Source organism: Rhinolophus sinicus, linkage group LG14 (genome assembly GCF_036562045.2).
Source record: "Rhinolophus sinicus isolate RSC01 linkage group LG14, ASM3656204v1, whole genome shotgun sequence".
Taxonomy (NCBI): Eukaryota; Metazoa; Chordata; class Mammalia; order Chiroptera; family Rhinolophidae; genus Rhinolophus; species Rhinolophus sinicus.
The window spans coordinates 50,615,216-50,634,058 of record NC_133763.1 but is presented as its reverse complement, the minus strand read 5'-3'; the positions used below and the strand labels follow the sequence as shown (position 1 = coordinate 50,634,058).

The following is an 18,843-nucleotide window of genomic DNA, read 5'->3' as shown; positions in this document are numbered from 1 at the left end:
TGCTGTAGAACTCATGTCGTCGATGATTCCTAGAAGCTGAAATCTGACTTGTTCCCTCCTGATTGAGGACTTAGTATGACAAATGAGACACTTAAAGAGGGAAGTAGTATGTGGGGAAGGAAGTGATTCCATCAGAAGGGCAGACCCCGAGACGGGAATGACAGTCTGCACACACGAGCCTGCTTGGACCCCAGGACACAACAAACTTGGGCAGGCACCTACTCGTGTTGGGGGCTCTGTGGGGTCCGTTACCCAGAGCCTTTCCAGGGCAGCTTCTCTGCGTCCAGAAAAGCCTGAGAGCTATGCCTTTAAAGAGGGCCCTGTAATCAGTTCTATCCTTTAGTTCCTTGCATGTCATTCTGTACAGAGGAGAAGGGAAGGCAATCAAAAATTTCATATTACACTTTATATGGCTATGGAGAAGGAAATATTGACTGCCTCTCTTTCTTCAGAAGGCAATTTTATTAAGAATGTTGCTAAGGGGATAATTAGCTTCTGTAAAGTGCCTTTTAGCAGCAAGTAACACACCTTTTATTTTTAAATAGAGTTTAAATCTAAACAAAGATAATCACAATTACACCTAATCAGAGCAAGGCCTCCCTATAGAAACAAGTCCTGTAACTACAGAAGGGCTGTAGAACACTTCATTGTCACCAGGGCTTGGATCACTGAAAAAGACTGTCACAAAAGGACTGTTTTAAAGAAATAAGGTACTTAAAATAGAGTGACAATATATGTAAAGTACTTAATACAGTGCCTAGCACATATTAGATGCTCAATAAATATTAACTATGATTCTTATTTTTATTAGCAGCAGGAACAAAGAGAGGAAGCTGAATAAAATGGTTATGATAGTCTTATGTCACTCCTGTGCTTAAAAATATTCAGTGGCACCCCACTGACTACTGAATTAGGTACAGAAGCCTCAGGTTGACCTTTTAGGATGCAGGGTTACCCTTCCAAATAATATCACCTAATAGTTTCCAAATCACTTTAAAGTTCACATAATGTCACTATCATTTTATACTCTCCCAAGACCATAATCACACTGACACTTCCATTTCTGGAATTAAGGCAGACTAAATAAGGTGAAAATTATCTTGCAGTAAAACACATAGAAATGCTGGATTAAAAAAATGATAACATCCTTTTAAATGAATAGCTAACCTCTTAAGAAAGTAAAGGAAATCTCCAATAATCATCACAAAAAGGGAACCAAAACTTAGGTTGATAAATATGAACCCAATGGTATGTGCCAATAGGGCATTGTATTTGAACAGCCACAGAGGGAATTAAAATGGAGACTCCTGCGTAATGTAAAGGCCCTCACTGAAAAGGTGGACTGAAAACCAAAAAATCTTCTATCTGCACAGGGAGATAGCAAGGAAACTGGAAAATAAACTGGTACTGGTTCTGCGTGGTTCAGGAACTTTAGTATAGAAGTTAACATTAAAAAATAGTTCCAAACTTATAATACTCTTTGGGTACCTGGTGTAAATGAAAGGAAAACTAGGCAGGGGAGATACGTCTTCAACTTTGGCCCTTCGTGAGTCCCATAGATGAAACCTTGTTTAAGATACCTCATAATCCAAAATTACAGAGCACATCTAAATACAATCTTTGAAATTAAAAACAGAATGGACAAATTAAACACAGATTAGACATAGCTCAAGAGAGAATTATTGAACTGGAATACTGATTTGAGAAAAATTACATAGAAGGCAACACAGAGAGGTAAATGATAGATAATCTAAAAGAGAGGTTAAGAGACATGAAGAATAGATGAAGGAAGGCCTAACCTACAACTTATAGGAGTTCCAGAAAGAGAGGACAAAGAAAATGGAACAGAGGCAATATTCAAAGAACAATGACTGGAAAATTTCCAGAAATTATGCCAAACATAAATTTTCATACCAACTAGCATAATAATAAAAATGAATCTACATTTAGATATATAATACTGAAATAAGAACACCAAAGACAAAAAGATAATCTTAAAAAGAATCATAGAAGAAAATATATATTACCTACAAATGAAAAAATTACCTACCGTAGAATATTTTCAGATGAAAACATCAAGTTGACCAATAATTTAAAGTACTACTAAAGAATGTTCTTTACAAATTAATGGCTGCCAGATGGGAGGGAGGTCAGAGGTACATGTGAAAAAGGGGAAGGGATTAAGATGTACAAATTGCCAGTTATAAAAATAGTCGTGTGGATGTAAATTACAGCATAAGGAATATAATCAATAATATTGTAATAACTATGTATGGTGTCAGATGGGTACTAGACTTATCAGGGTGATCACTTCGTAAGTTAAATGTCTAATCACTATGTTGTACACCTGACACTAATATAATAATGTATGTCAACTGTAATTGGAAAATTAAAAAAATTAAAAAGTAAATAAATAAGGTTCATTATTAAAAAAAGGTCTTTAGTAAGAAGAAAATTAGATTAGAAAAAAGGGCCAGGATAAAAGAGGGGGGTAAAAAAGAGCAAACATGTGGGTAAATCTAAACAAATATTGTCTATTGAAAATAATAACAATAATTAATTTGGGGATTATAAAAGCAAGGTGGAACCAAAATTCTGGACAAGATAGCTTGAAAGTTGGGAGGGAGGAAGGTGATTAGAAATCCTTTTAAGGGTCATTCTAAGATCCTTGTATTATTTGGGAGAAAAGTAGGAATAGATTAATTTTAACCTCTGTTTCTTTATTCATTCAACAAGTATCTTTTAAGGACAGGTAAAACTAATCCATGGTAACCAAAGGCGTAATAGTGATTACTTGTGACAAGAAGAGGGCATGAGGGAGGCTTCTAGAAGTGCTGGTCATGTTCTGTTACTTGATCTGGCTGGTGGTTACATAGATGTGCTCAGTTTTTGATATTTCATTGAGTCTGCTTATCATTTGTATACTTTTCTATATGTAAAAATATGTACGTATATATAATATTCCATAACATTTATAAAAGGAAACTACTGCAGTTTATACCAAAACAAAATTTTGATAGATTATAAAGGTATAACTTTAAATACAAGTCCTAAAAATAAGGGGAAAAAATGGATGCTAGTATTTATATAATCTTGGCTGGGAAAGAACTTTCTAAGCATGATACCAAAGGCAGCTTTGACTTCATAAAAGTAAAAAATAAAATAAAGTCAAATTTTTATACAATAAAACAGTGCAAATAGTATAAAACAAAAGCATCAAGTAGAGGAAAAGAATTTGCAAAATATAGAACAGACAGATGGTCAATATTCCTAATTATATAGGTATAATTCTTAAAATCACTAGGAAATAAAAAGGAATACCACAATTGCAAAATGGGGCAAAGAATATGAACTGGCAATTGACAAAAGAAATATATAAATGGCTAGTGAGCTCTGGAAACCCACAAAGAGGTTAAGTAATTTGCCTAAGTTAACAAAAATAAGTAAGAGGGAAAGTCAAGATTCGAACCCAGGCAACCTTACCCTTCATTGAATATTTGTTTAATGAATGAAGATTATATTTTTAACACTAAAAGATGTTTACATCATGGACTGTAAAATGCAGGTTATGAAACAGAATGTACAGTGAGATCCCTTTCTGCCCACAAACTCACATAAACGTTTATACAGGTTTAGGAAGAAGGTCTGAAAAAATCAAAATGTAACAGTAGTTAAATTATGGGAGCTTTTTTTGGTCTTTATATTTTCTGAATTAAAAAATATTCAGAAGATATATTAATTCAATAAAGGGGGGAAATATGTTAAAAAGCCAAATAACAATACAAAATGAAAAAGTACACGAAACCTCTAATGACTCCCAGTGTATCCGTGTATACATGGCTCAGCACGGATCTCTCAGGGGCCCCATCATGCCATGGTTCTCTAGTCTACTCGGCCTCCTCTGACTTTTCTACTTTTAGTTTCCAAATTAAACTTCCTAAAATACTGTGATCCTCTTGTAATTTTACTGCTTCAACGCTTTCCACGATTCCCTACTTTCTACAGAAAAAAGTAGAAATTCCTCAGCCTGGAATTCAAGGTCTTCCACAATTATGGCATTTGGTCAACCTTTTCACTCATGACGCACATTCCAGTGAGTTGACTTGTTGCTGTTCTTTTCCTGTATTTGTTGCCTAGAGCTTTGTACAGCTGTTCATGTGGTTAGCTCTGCCCAGAATGTGTTCCTCCATATGTCCATTTTCTACCCAAGGCTCAGTTTATACACTATCTTCCCCATGAAGCATTTGCTAGTTTCTCTTAGCCACTCCGAGAATCCGTGGCTCTCTTATTGGACTCTCCAGACACTTATTTTCGTATTTTTTAATGTTCTATCTTTCCTAATAGACAACAACTTACTTGAGGTAGGATCCTGATCTCATTCATCTTACCAAATACTGAATGAATGAATGTAATTAATCAACAAAATAGAAACACTCACAGAATTCAACACCATTATGTTCAGGTATTTTCAAAATGCCAGTCTGGCAATTAGATTTCTCCTTCTCTGACCATAGGAAACATAAACTGTTCATAGTACAGGCAGGTCCTTTCTCTTCAGGTCTTTGACCTAATTAACTGGAGATCCTTCATCTCACACAAACTCTCACTTGTGCTACGAACTGCTGTACTTTGGCCTTCAGCAGTTTGGTCAGCACTGATCTTCGTTTTCCTACCTAAAGGGAATTTAATTTCAGCTTTACTCTCTGGGAAAGGGGACAGACTTGCAGGACTGAATGTTCTCTCTTACCTTTTTGTGTTGTGCACTGTGGTCCCCCCCAGGACAATCCTCACTCCGGGAGTGGCACGGTTCAGGTTATAAACTGTTAGAGCTTCTTCATAGGTGGTTCCTCCAATTACAAACACAATGATATCCTGAGGTCTGCAACAATGAAGACGTTTCATATCAGAGGATCAGGAGGGAAAGGGCAGAGGTTTGTTGTTACTATTATACACACAGTTTTAATTTCTGAATCTTTCTCTTTTGGTGGAAGAAGCATAATTAAAGCAGAATAGATAAAAGGTTTAAAAAAAGTTTTAATTATCTGCAATTGGCAGGAAACAGAGCAGGAAATGCTGAATAGTGATTTGCTTTCTGTTTATGAGCGGATGTCTTATAATTTCTGTGCTGTGGATTTCAGAATAGCACAATAGTGTTTGCTGGAACCAAATGTAGAAATATTCTTTTATGTTCAAGAGGCTGCACAGTACTTCACTGGGACATGAAATCAAGACAGCAGTAATTTATGCTTGTACTACACATCCCTTTTCACGTATAAGCCCTTAGTCAAATATTTAGTACAGTGTCATTACAATGGCCTCTGTCCAAGGACCTCAAGTTGTTTTGGAAAGTTCTGGTGTATCTGGATGTCCCATAACATGGGAACTAGAAACATTTAGTATTTTGAGTGTGAAAAACAAGAATGGGACACAAAAATTAATGATGCTTCTAGGAACTCCACCTCTTTGTAAAATCTTTGTTCCTGAATCCTTTGATAAACCAAGAAAAAGAAACCACAGAAACAAACAAAAGCCCCAGAGTGTTGCTTTGATGGTGGACATGCTGACACATCAGCTCAGTCATGAGCCGCATTTGGGTAGCACTGTGGAGTTTCACTGTGTTTCAATCTTTATCAAAATGGCTTCATAACAAAAGTGATAGATCCTCCTGTTAGGTCCTTCAGTTGATACCAACAAGGAGACCATATTATTTTCAAAACCGTTAAACTTTGCCTTGTTTTTCTTTTCTCATGCCATCAAAAGAAGTCATACAATTACTTAACCTTAGTAGGCAATTAAGTTTGTTCTATCACTTATTGGACATTATTTGAAACTACATCAAGCAGAAGCATCCATTTTGGAAGTTATAGCACAAAAGTTAATAGAAACATCTTTACTTAAGGGATATACATGCTTGTGTATAAATCATGAAAAAATCCCTACATTTCCTTTCTGTTTGTCTCTGTGTCTCTAAAACAGCTTGAAGGAATTAACTGTGGGAATATTTGTTCTTGTTGGACTTCTTGGAGACAAAATCAGAGAGTGTGTCTATTTAAAAAGCTTCAGATAATCTCTGAATTGCTGAGATACCCAATGAAGGGCTCCACTGCAGAAGAGGTGGCGTTCTGAAATTAATTAGGTAGCGTCAACTATGACATTTCTCTGTGAACCTGGAACTTAAAATCATGCCTCTGAAACAGTTTACTTTGTAAGGCAAAAATAAGCTCCATTCAAGACTAACTACCTGAAACAATGATTTAGCACTACAATGCTTTAAGAGTTACCTACTGTTTTATATTCTACATTTTTTGTGATTGTAAAATATACTGCTTTTGACTAGATGAATGTTTGCATATGGGATAAAATACAAAAAGGTATACTGTAAAAAAAAAAAAAAAAAGGACGTTTCTCTCTCACCTCAGTTCTCTTGTACCCCAGTTTCTCCCTAGAGGCAAACACTATTTCTTGTCTCTTATGGATCTTTTCAGAGATACTATCTATGTTTGTGTATATATATATGTAAATATGTGCGCATGTGCAGAAGCCTTGTATATACAGTCTGCTGGCACGCCTTCTCCTGGATATACTAGTAGATATCACCAAGTTGCTCCACAGACACCGTTCTGTCAGCAATTCAGGAAAATGACTATTTCTCCACATCCTGTCAGCACTGTGTCTTATTAAGGCTTCTGGTCCTTCTAAACTGACTAGTTTGATCCCTCGCTCCTCCTCAGTACAGTTTCTTCTCTTGGTTTCCAAGGACATCACATTCTTGGTTTTCTTCCTACTTCATTAGTTGCTGTTTCTCAGTGTGCCTTCACGGTGTCACCTCACCTCCCCGACCTCTGAATGGTGGAGTGGCCAGAGCCCGCCGGTCCTGCTTTCTTTTTTATCTGTACTGAGTTCTAGATCGGCTCTGTTCAACGTAGTCGTCACGAGCCACATCTGGGTCAATTTAAAATCATTAAAATAAAATTTTAAAAAGTTCAGTTTCTCAGGTGAACTAGCTACATTGCAAGTGGTCAACAGTTGCATGTGTCTCGTGGCTACCTTACCAGATAGCACAGATACAGCACATTCCCATAACTGTGGAAAGTTCTATTGAACAAATACATTCCTAGATAATCTCACCGTTTTGTGGTTTTAAATACAGTTGACCCTTGAACAACACAGGTTTGAACTGTGCAGGTACACTTACATGCAGATTTTTTTTTCAGTAAATACTGTAAATGTATTTTCTCTTCCTCATGATTTTCTTAATAACATTTTCTTTTCTCTAGCTGACTTTATTGTAAGAAGACAACATAGAATACAGATAACATATAAAATGTGTTAATTGACTATTAATGTTAACAGGAAGGCTCTGGTCAACAGTAGGCGATTAGTAGTTAGCTAAGTTTTGGGGGAGTCAAAAGTTATACGCAGATTTTCCACTGTGTGGGGGTTGGAGCCCCTCACGCTGTGTTGTTCAAGGGTCCGTTGCTGACTCCCAAATCTGTCTCCAGCCAAGACTCTCTTCTAAATGCCAGACTTAAATACCTGTCTACGTGACATTTCTACATGGACGTTTCATATATTTCTCAATTCAACATGTCCAACTCCTTTGTCTTCTTCCCCGAGCTTGTCCAACCTCTAGCTTCCCCTCTGAGTTGACAGCCATGCTATCCTTTCAGTTGCTTAGGACAAAACCTTTGGAGTCACCCTAACTCCTCCTTTATGGCTGGAGTGAAGCATGTAAGTTGGGGACATAGTGAGAGAAAGAGGGAGAAGTAAGCAGAAGCTTGATCATGGAAGGTCTTGAATCGCACAGGCCACAGGGGTCACTGAAGGGTTTTAACAGGTGCCTGTGACCACATTTGCTTTTTTAAAGAATAATTTTGGCAGCGGTATGAGAACGAATTGGGGGTTGCTGGTGGGAAAAGCTGGAGAGGAACTGGACATGGAAGATAAACAAAACATGTGGACTCTTCAGTATTTGGTCAGTGATTAAAGGGGGAGGATGAGCATAAAGGAAGCGTCCATGATCACTTTCAGTTTTCTGGTTTTGGTGATGAGGTGTAGTGGTTTCTGTCTGAGATCAAGCAAGCAAGACTGGTTTACTGAAGTAAGACACAAACCTGTGTGTGAGACACCTGTGGAACATCCCAGGGAGAGGTCCACTCGGCATCTGGATATTCCGCCTGCTCATTTCCCTGAGTACAGGCGGCAGCGGGAGCCGTGGGAATAGATGAGTTCTACCTCGGGAGGGCGTGTAGAACGAGAGGAGAACCAGAGACACAGTTTTGGGGGGTCTTTAACATCTACAGGATAAGCAACAAGAGGAGCCCGCAAAGACAACTGAGAAGGAAGTTGTCAGAAAGGCAGGAGGAGAATCAGAAGGGAGAGGCCACGGGACAGATACGTTTCAAGAAGAATCGAGTGGTTAACAGCGCTATGTGCAGTAGTGGGGTAAATACGGTGAGGATTGAAAGAGACCGCTGTGCACACTCTTGCAATAGGATTTTGCAAGCGTTTCCGTGTATTATAAAACAGTAAGAAGCCAGGGTACGTGGATGAAAGAAACAAGAAGTGAAGATTGTGACTTTATCCAAGAAGCTTCACTGTGAAGCAAAGGAGGGAGGTGAGAGGAGAACCCGGGCTCAAGAGCTTTACATTTATTACTTGTTTCATCGGAGAAAGCTGAGTAGGTTATAGCCTGTGGGAAAGTAGTTAGAGGAGGAAAAGCTGAAAATATAGAAGACAGAGTGCAAACAAGCAACAGAGAAAGGCTTTGGAAGAGATAGTAGGAGTTAAAACAAGAGTGCTGGCAAAGAGATTAGTTCTGAATAGGAAAAAAGAATGAATGTCTTTTAGAATGAAGGAGATAAGGTAGGTATACGTAAATAAGTTTACAAATGTGGGAGCTAGACACTGAGGGAGTTAATGTCTGACAGACTCGGTAGGAAACACTGGTGTGGCCTGGGGTGGGTCAGGTGACTTGGAGGGAATGGAAACATTCAAAACTGATGTGGAGAATGAGACCGACAGAGAACTAAGGATGCATAAAAGTTTGAGTATCCCTGAAGGTCCAAGAGAGATTAGAAACAATGAATTTGTGGCAGCACTGACCTATAATTTGTGTGATTTCCTCCAATAGCACAAAGAAGAAGCTATGAGTCTTAAGGCTGAGTTATTTATCCAACATTAACCAGGTGCTTTAGGCACCAGAGCTTCTTCATAAATTACAGGAAAGCATTACCACTGTCCATGAGTCACTGAAATGTTCTGCATTATCAAGGTTTTTTCCTTCAAGTCCTTGCGTCCAGTTACTGGCCAGCTTTTTTCTTTCTGATACAGGTCATTTGCTTAGGAAGAGTTGTATGATTATGATAGTAATATTTTTCTACCAAGTATGAGGAACTCTCAATTATTCATTTAGTCTGATCATTTCAGGGCGTCAGAGTATTTTTGTATTACTGGAGAGGGAAGAAAATGTCACGGGTGGTAACTGTGAATGCAGGCTATATTACTGGAAGGACAAAAGCTAGATACAGGGACAGGCTCTTAGAGCTTGACGTAACTGGGTACCTAACAAAAATGACTATGTCACATTTGGTTATGAAAACATTCATAAATGTTTGTCTGAGCTTCCTACTACTTATTCAAGCTGGCTTAAGGAAGAACATCAATGAAAAAAGATTTTTTTAAATCCCAGATATTTTTTTCCTTTTCTTTCAGTTCCTGGTGAATTTTAAAAGTAGATGTTCTGATGAGGTCAATGATAAAATATACAGCAAAACATGTTTCTGATGGTTGAAGCTAAGCAGAATACGCAAGTTCAATGCTTTGTACACATCTTCCTGTGCTCTGTAATTCACCATAGCAACCAAAAGCATTAATTAATGCAGACAGCCAACATTAGAAAACAGCAGCCAGTTCACGCTGTATATAGATATACAAGGACACCTTGAGAACCCAACCAATTTACATCTTATTTTATTAGGAAAAAAAATTTTTTCACATGTAGTATTTCTGGAAATCATTACTTCCATACATAGATAAGTTGAGCGGAAGAACTTAAACTTTTAAGAGGAAATATTTTATCTACTTTGTGGACTGTTACACTTATGACTAAAATTCAAAAATTTTAATCTCCTTACAGATGGTAAAGACCTTTTAGGCATTTACTGTAGGAAAAAGGGCCAATGGAAAAGGACTCTGCTTTTACAGAAACAAAAATAAGCTGCTGCAACCAGAATCCACTAAATGTGTGTACACGTGACATAGTGCTTCCTCCTTGAATTAACTGATTCTGGGATGCAAGACTAGATAGCTCCCTTTTCTCACCAAATGTGAAAGTTGCTTGTTTTTATCAGGGACGAGAAGCAATTCCGGAGTGAGAAACAGTAAAAGCCTGATAAATAGAGTATCAGGGTGCAGGAGTCTCACCTGCCGGGGAAAGCTCAAACCCAGCTTGTGGAGACAGCTACACTGCCAAACAGCTTAGCCACCAGCTGAAGAGCTAAGGGCTAAAACATTTCTACAAGGGTTCCTGGTTTTGCAAAATTGTGTTCTTGCCACATGGCTTTTGGTACTTTCTAACATTACAGTAATAATAAAACCAAGAAATTCTATCACGATGAGACTTGAAGGATTGTAAAGATGACTGAAATCAATGACTCTTCCCCATGAGAACTGGGGCCAAGACAGTGGCCAGAGCTGAAAGGGGCCACGTGGGTACAGAGCGACGCCCCTCGCAGGGTTACTGGCAAACTGCAAAAATCCAAATGTTCTCGTAACATCAACCAAATTTATTCTCCAGTTTAAATTCTCCAACTGTAAATCTTGTCATATCAACTGCTATAAATGCCTACATAAGAAATTTGACAAGTATCTATTGAACAACTATTTGTAAAGCACCGTGTTAAATATTGTGAGAAATCCAAATATTAACAAAACATAATTCTTATTCATGATTACAGTACATAATACAATACTTAATGGGAAGGGCTGTCTTGATAGCCAGAGGTAACCACTATTAACCATTCCTTGTTTATTCTTTCAGAACTATTTACTGTATACATAAACATATATCTACACGCATATATCTATTATATACATATTATGTACATATAGCCAAGCAGACTTATTTATATGCACATATGTATACAATCATATTTATGCTTATATACAGTTTTTTAACACAAGAGATACTATAGCATCTTGCTTTTCTATCCAATATATCTTAGAAAGCTTTGCTATCACCCCGTGAAGAATTATGCCATTTTGTAAGAAGAATGCTTAGTATTGTACTGTAATTTAAGTGAGCAGTCCTCTACTGATGGGTATTTCACTTGTTCCTATTTTTCTCACTATTACAAATAACGTTTCGGCAAATATCCTTGTTTATATGTCTGTGTACTTGTGCAAGTATATCTAGACGGCAGACTTTTAGAAGTAGAATTTTTTCATAGGTCTTTTCAAGTCCTCTGCAGTTTTCCTTCTGTTAAGCAGGGCCAGGAGCTGTGGCCCCCACTGCAGTTTCCTGACCATTTCTCTGCCTTCTTCAGAATTTCCACCATCTTAGAAGCTCCTGGTGCAGTCGCAGTGTTTTCTCCTGACCTTCTTTCCTGGTCACTCCCTTACTCCCTGAAGACTTCAGCTCTGGCTTACTGTTCTCCTTTTCACTCCTACTCCTTTCAAGATTTTCAGTGACTTTACCCTGAATGTGGATTCCTCACCTCACATCCTGGTCTCGCCAGCACACGGATCTGTTCTTCCGTCCCTCACAACCACCAACATCCATGATTATAACATGAGCTTTTTCATTACAAGTAGCTGCACTATGAAATCTTGAATTCAAGATCTCTTTTTCAACTAACCATCCTTGAACTAATTCACTTCCACTAACGTTTCTACTGTAATCATTCTCTGACCTCATCAAGACCTCCAGTCCACTCAACAATACCTTTTTCACTACCCAGCACCCTCCTCCTGTTTTCATTCCCCCAAATCCTGGTTGAGTCCAACTCAGCCTTCTCCTCATTGAATCTGCTGCAGCTAAAAGTTGCTGGAGAAAACACACAACTGGGCTCATGGGTAGTATTTTAAATGAATGACCACAAAATTCTAATGGGCACTCAGTCTTGCCTAGAAGTCCTACTTCCATGTCCCTAGTAAATTTGATTTCTAGCCTCCAAAGTGACAGTTTCACAATGTTTTCTCTTTTTACCTGCTACCTGAGCTGATGACTTGACATCATGTTTTACCGAGAAAACAGAAGCAGTCAGACAAGATGGCCCCATGTTCTCGCCATCAACACTTACAATGAAAGACTCCTTTGGCTCCTATCAAAGGCTCCTCAGCATGTGCTCTGGATCCTCCAAAGACTTCACCTCTGCAGCTCTTCTTCTTTCTCTTCTGCGTTATCTATTTCTCCTTCTTTAGGAGCATTCTCAGCAGGTTACATATGTGCTCTAGAATCTCTTTCCCATGAGCCCACACTCTTTTCTAGCTACCATCCCATTTTTCTAACTGCTTCATGCAAAACTTCTTAAAAGTGTGATATACATCTGTTATCTCAATTTTATCCTCTATCCCATAACCCTCTCTAATTTGGTTTCCAGCCTCACTGAAACTGGGAAATAAGGTCACCAAAGACCTTCATGTTGCCAGATCTGATGGAACCTTCACTGGCTTCACCTTGTTTACCTCTCAGAAGACTGGACTCAGGTTACCACTCGCTCCTCGGTCTTAAGACACCATGCTTTCCTGGTTTTCCTCCCAGTTTCTGTCTGCTCCTCTGCCTCCACCGCTTCTATTCAATGCTTGGGTCTGGGTTCCCTCCTCTCTTTCTATGTTCTCTTCCTAAGTGATCTTATCTAGTCCCATGGCTTTAAAATATTATCAAGATCTTTTTGACTCTCAGTTTAGTTAGTATCTAACATTTCCACTTGGTTATCTAATAGACAGCTGCAATTTAACAACAGACCTCTTGATTTCCCCCCAAAAGCTGAGAGTTATTCCTGACTTCTCTCTTCCTCTTGTCCCATCAGCCAACCTCATTACCTGTCTATCGATTCTACCTTCTCTCCCAGCCTCCTTATCCAAACCACTTTCATTTATTACCTGGATGGACTATTACAGCTTCCTCCTAAGTAGTCTCCCTGCTTCTATTTTTGCCTTCAATAATCCATTCTCCCACAAGATAATCTTTTAATACATAATTCAGTTCATGTCACTTACATTCTTAAAGCTCTTCAATGGCTTCCTGTAACATTTAAAATTTAAAAAAAAAAAAGCCTATATGACCCTCTGTGATCCAGCCCCGACTTTCTTTTCAACTTCTTATTTTCTCCTTACTCACTGTGCTCTAACCACATTGGGTTTCTTTCTGTTCCATGAACTTGCCAAATTCATTGCTCTGGTGTCTCTCTGCTTGGGATGCTTTGTCTCCTCATCATTATGTAATTCAAAACTCATCTTAAATGTCACTTTCTCAGAGAGGTTCTCTCCATCTAAAGCAGCCCTCCCCACCTCTACAAAGTTACTTTGTAGCTTATTACCCTATTTATTTCCTCAATATTCAAATCATATCCTTTATTTGTTTCCTAGTTCACTGTCTGTCTCCTTCATGTAAGTTTATGTACCTTGAGGGCAGGCACCTGTCTTTCCTGTCACTTCTGTTTCGCCAGCATCTACAATAGTTCTTGACATACTGAAGGCATTCAATAAACCCGTGTTATATAACAGGATGAAGCCATGGAATTATTAACTGTATATGTATTGAGGTAATAGTGACAAATGCTAGCAGATACTGATTCATTGCTCTGGTGTGTCTGATAACAGTGCATTTTGTTGGGAATGCATCATTTTGAGCTTTGTTTGGAAAAAGGAATCACCCAAATTAGAAAAGTTTGCTGTCATGAACTAATCATGCACACTGTACTCTTCTGGTGGTCTGTGGTGTCCCTTTATCAATAAATAGCTAATTTCTTATTCATTAATTCTTACATGAAATTCATAAGAAAATTAATGTTTTTACTTTTAGTATAGCAATTAGAAGGCTATGTAATAATAGAGTGATGCTGTTTTTCAGAAAGCTCTCAGGTAGGTGACTAGCTGCCCACTTAGCTGGCCTCTCTGACCCTGGATGCCAAGGTCTTAGATATCTTATCTGGATGAGTGAACTCTCTGCATTTAATCCTCAAGGTCCTGCCTCTCAACCTCGGCTTTATTTAAAGATATTTTTCTGTTCTGTTATCAAATTACAGAGTGTATTTTTTAAAAAAAGGAACAAAGTAAAAAAATGTATACTTTATCACATAAAAGAGTCATCTTTGTACCTCAACACATTTTTCTTTCAGAAATTCATTTTATTTATAAAACGCTGTTCTTCCAAGGCTCTTAATTAGATTATGATTAGCTGAAATTATGGAAGAATTATATCAACAGTAGCAATTCTCACATCAATCGATCCAATAGGATTCTGCTACATATATTAGGCTCTTTATGACATGTGGTGCCAATAAAAAAATACACAAAAATATTATTTACAACTAGGTAGAATTTGTGTATATTTAAAATTTCAGGGTGGCCTAAGTAAGTTGTTCTGGACAAGTTTTGTTTTTATTAAAACTAGCAAACCACCAGATTAAAATGACAATTAATTTCTTCCTTCAGTTAATACCCAAAAAGCCATCCTTTTCTTCTGTGTAACAAATGGCTTTTGTTAATTAGGTCTCAGTCCGTATGCTGGCCACATTTGGCAAAGTCCAGTCCTTACCAAAAATAGTAACAACCTGCTCTGCCTGGCAATCAAGCAGCAAATCTATTTTTGGCTTTAATGTTTGAAGCCTCAAATGCTAGATGCCATGGAACTGAACCTTAAATGGCATAAGCAAACTGGTCTGATAGGAAAAGACAGAATGGAAGTATTTGGGGTGCTCCAAAACACCTGTTTCTTTATGCCAGAAGACGTAATGTTTCAGGTTTAGCAGGTGAATTCATATCTAACCTTGACACACATGAAACCAAAGAATCTTAGAACTGAAACAACAGGGGGAGGAGGATGATAGAATTGTAGTTGCGGTCCCTTACATTATTCGAAATTTCCTATTTTCTTAGAGTTTCTGGTTTTTATTAATATCTTTATATCTTACCTGTCTCTGAGTGTGCTGGGGCCTAGATAAGGGTACAGGCTTTCCTTAAGCTTTCCTTTGATGAGATGGTCCAGGGTCTCGTGTAGGAAAGGTTGATGCTGAGTATAGACATTTTCTATTCCCTAAGACAGGGGAAAAGAGTTCTTAGGACATTTTTGAGAAACTTGCGATATAACGGTCTATGATATTCTTATCAGAAAAGGACCTGTACTCAATAGAGACTTCATGGGATAGATACGAGTAAGAATTTTAGGAGAATTTTATGGTTAAATAATCTTAAAACATTATTTTCATCAATTAGAAATGTCCCAATCTCATGGTAAGACTGTAATTTATGGCTAGTTAATATAAAGGAATTTTAAAAATGGAATTTCTTAAATCCTTTATCATCTCTTCCCTGACTCTCTTACTTTTGTGAAAGTGTTATAGTATAGGCAGAACAAATAGAAGGAGAGGATTATGTAGAAAAGGAAACTATACACTCAGGAAAATGGAAAAATTTCAGGAACATAAGAATGGCTAGCAAATTAAAACTAAGTTTTGACCATTTTAAGAAAATAGGTCAGTATTTTTAAAAGATCTACAATGGTTTGCTTCATCTTTATTGTCCTTCAGAGAAAAACTGCCTAACAAATCTTAAATAATAAACAAATAGAGTAAAATAGCCATGACTAACTGAACTATCTTTTCACTCTTGGGTATTTCCTGGAAATATCTCCTTATTCCCTGCTCAGCTATTTGGTCCAATGCTGCTGCTGCTGCAATATAGAAAGCACCTAAAGAAAAGGCTTTCAGGAGGATATCTGCTTTAATTTAATTTAATTGCCATACTCCTAAATCAGCAGCAATCTGGAAGTTACTTTGAAGGTCATGTTCATTCCCTCTCAGCCTCAGGGGCTTCAGGGTTGCTCACTGAGGATAGCACAGAGATGTCGTACCTTCAGTCCTTTGAGGAACTGTTTCGTAATAGCCACAGCATCTTTGGGACTAAAGAGGTCACTTCCTCTGACCCGCTTGCCACCATATTCAACAACTGCAGACACCAGCTATAAAAAAAAAAAAGGAAACAACCTCTTATTGCTTGGAGATCAGGAAACTCATTTCATAAGAAAATAACTTTATTAAGGAAATGAAGACATGAGAGAACAGAATTACACATTTCTGTGAATCCAAACAGCATGACTTGTTATTGTCAGAGGAAGACTACAATGATAAAGTTGGTTCCTGCTTGGCGGGGTTAATGTGCCCATGTGGTTACCTTTCGGTGTTTCTCAGAAACACCCTTATTCCTGAGGTCCATCATCAGTCCCGGTAGGCTGTTGCTGCTGTGTCGCTCGTAATGCAGAGCATACAGCATCACTAGGCGGGCAGCGTCAAACTCTGTCACCTTGGGGTTCTGCAGAAGCCTCTTTACATTCTGAAGACAGAGAGAGAGAAATGATATTTACCCCCCTTCACCGGAGTGATGTATAATATCTCAGATCTAACAGGTATTGAATGACAGTGCTGCATCTGAGGGCATGACTAGATTACTGCTATGGCAGTGGACGGGGCAGAGGGTTAGCAACTGTCTGAACTACAGAAAATTAGATGCCTTTTGCCTAAGATAAGAATTAAATAAAGCAATCAACTCCCATTGTAATTGCTTTAGGACAAAAATGAATTTAACTACAGATAGTTCTTTCCTTTCCTCTCATGAGCTGGTCCAGGGTCTCATGTAGGAAAGGTTGAAATTTCCTTGCTGAGACAAGAACAACATATTATTTCTACCACTTCAGTCAGTACAGCATGCAGCAGAACTAACCAGTTGACCTGCAAAACTCTACTGCTTTCTCTTTGTGTTAGTGACTGACCAGTGAAAAGGAGACAAGTTGGTAGAATTTTACAAAGGAGGACTAGCTTTATCTCCAAGAAGCATCAGATGTAACAATATGTTTCAACGTTGTTTACAGGGATATGAGTATGTAAACAGCATGTGATCTCTCCATTCAGTACTTATGATCTTAAGAGGGCAGGTACTGACAGCAGAGGAAACCAGATGAAATCATGTTTAGGTTTTGTCAACCCTCCCATTAAGGGACTTCCATATAGTATAGATTCATATTTATTCCGCAGAACAAATTAATTCAAGCCAACAAATATTTTTGAAACCCCCTCTAGGCATAAGGCGCAATGCCAGGCACTGGAGGGGCCAGAGATGAAGCAGAGACAGTATCTGCCCTCAGTGAGATGGCAGACAATGGGGCATAGGGGGATGAAACAAGTGTAGCCCACTCTGCTACAAATCATGTTTCTTTAATGTACTTCAGGTCTATGAGGTTGGTAAATATGGGAATGGGGTCAGTTTAACACAGAAGGTTTACTGACTTACATGTAATTTTTCCAGCATGTTAGTATTTAGAAGAGACTGGGGACAAGCTTCCTCTTTAAAGAAGAAGATTTACCAATGTTAAGAAAAAAGAGATGAAAATCCTACTTGAAGTGTTTTCTGCAGGAAGTAGCTGGTTTTGTGGCTTTAAGAACTGCTGTACTTTCTACTATGTTATGCTATCTGGGGAAAGGGCAGGTGTAAATGAAAAAGGATGCAAAGATACTTCTCTGTGTTACAAAGCAAAACAAAACAACCCAAACTGATTGATATCCCCATATTGTATTTTCAATTTTGATGAAACTAGTCTCTATGAGAAGCAGATGTTTTTGAGAGTAAATAGTTATATAGATTTTAAGTGATCTGCTTATAACCCTATTTTCCCATAACCCGTTTATTTTTTAGTGTGTGACTTTGCAGAATGTGAGGTTTTTCAGGAACACATGTGTGGTGTTATAATAGAAACATATGTAATGGAGAAAAACAAATCAAAACCCCAAAACTGAAAATCAGTGCAATGGGGGAGAAGGGGACACAAAGTGAAGAGAAATATATCTGGTTGCTGAGGAACCAAGAGAGACTTCATGAAGGAGGTGACATTTGCAAAATGCCCTAAAGAATATTGGGATTAGTTTGAGAGACTGAAAGAGGAGACACTACTAATAGAAATGTGGAAATCAGAGAAAGAAATGGGTTGGATTGAAAGACTAGCAGAAGCCTCGGGAGGGTACTGGATTCCGAGGACGTAACTAACATCTGTATGGTACTTTACAACTTACAAGATGCTTTCACATCCTTTATCTTCTGAGTACTTCACAACAACCAGGTCTAATGTCTAAGAGCTCTTCTGTTCACACCAAAGAGGGACTGTGATGAAATGGGGAATCTCCCAGGTTGCTTTTCTGGATGAACATTTCACTATCATCATTTGTAAGGGATCAAAAAGGAAGACATTTCTCTCCTATAGATTTAAACCCTGCAGTCATACGAATCTCCTTTTTTTTCATTTTCTGGTTGCTTTTCCACAGAGCAGTCACAGAATACAACCTATTTAGAATATGTGTTCAAATGTTCCACTAATGTCTACTATGATGTGAAGAAATTTCAGGGTATAAATTATCATTAAGTAAAACTACACAATTTCATATGTATCTCAATTAATTTGGCATAAGTTGAAAACATCTATCTGGGATCTCTGTTGTCACTTTTCTTATAGGTACAATGTTTCATTGCCCTCCCTTGCTGTCATTCTTTTTGCCTTAAAACTATTCAATTTCTAGCTGACCTGTCTTTGTACGTTTAAGCAAATCTGGTATGGGGCTAGTCAAAGACAATTTG

The 18,843-nt window shown here is 38.0% G+C and overlaps 1 protein-coding gene across 2 annotated transcripts in view; it reads right to left on the bottom strand.

The window, feature by feature from the left end:
* VPS45 (vacuolar protein sorting 45 homolog) overlaps positions 1 to 18,843 on the bottom strand; it is a 50,752-nt gene that overhangs the window by 13,644 nt on the left and 18,265 nt on the right. For both annotated transcript variants that reach the window (XM_019740026.2, XM_019740025.2), the window contains exons 11-14: positions 16,396 to 16,554; positions 16,076 to 16,183; positions 15,138 to 15,259; positions 4,748 to 4,879 (exon numbers count right to left, since the gene is read on the bottom strand). In XM_019740026.2, the coding sequence (XP_019595585.2) occupies positions 4,748 to 4,879; positions 15,138 to 15,259; positions 16,076 to 16,183; positions 16,396 to 16,554 (521 nt within the window). The remainder of the gene's footprint in view (positions 1 to 4,747; positions 4,880 to 15,137; positions 15,260 to 16,075; positions 16,184 to 16,395; positions 16,555 to 18,843) is intronic.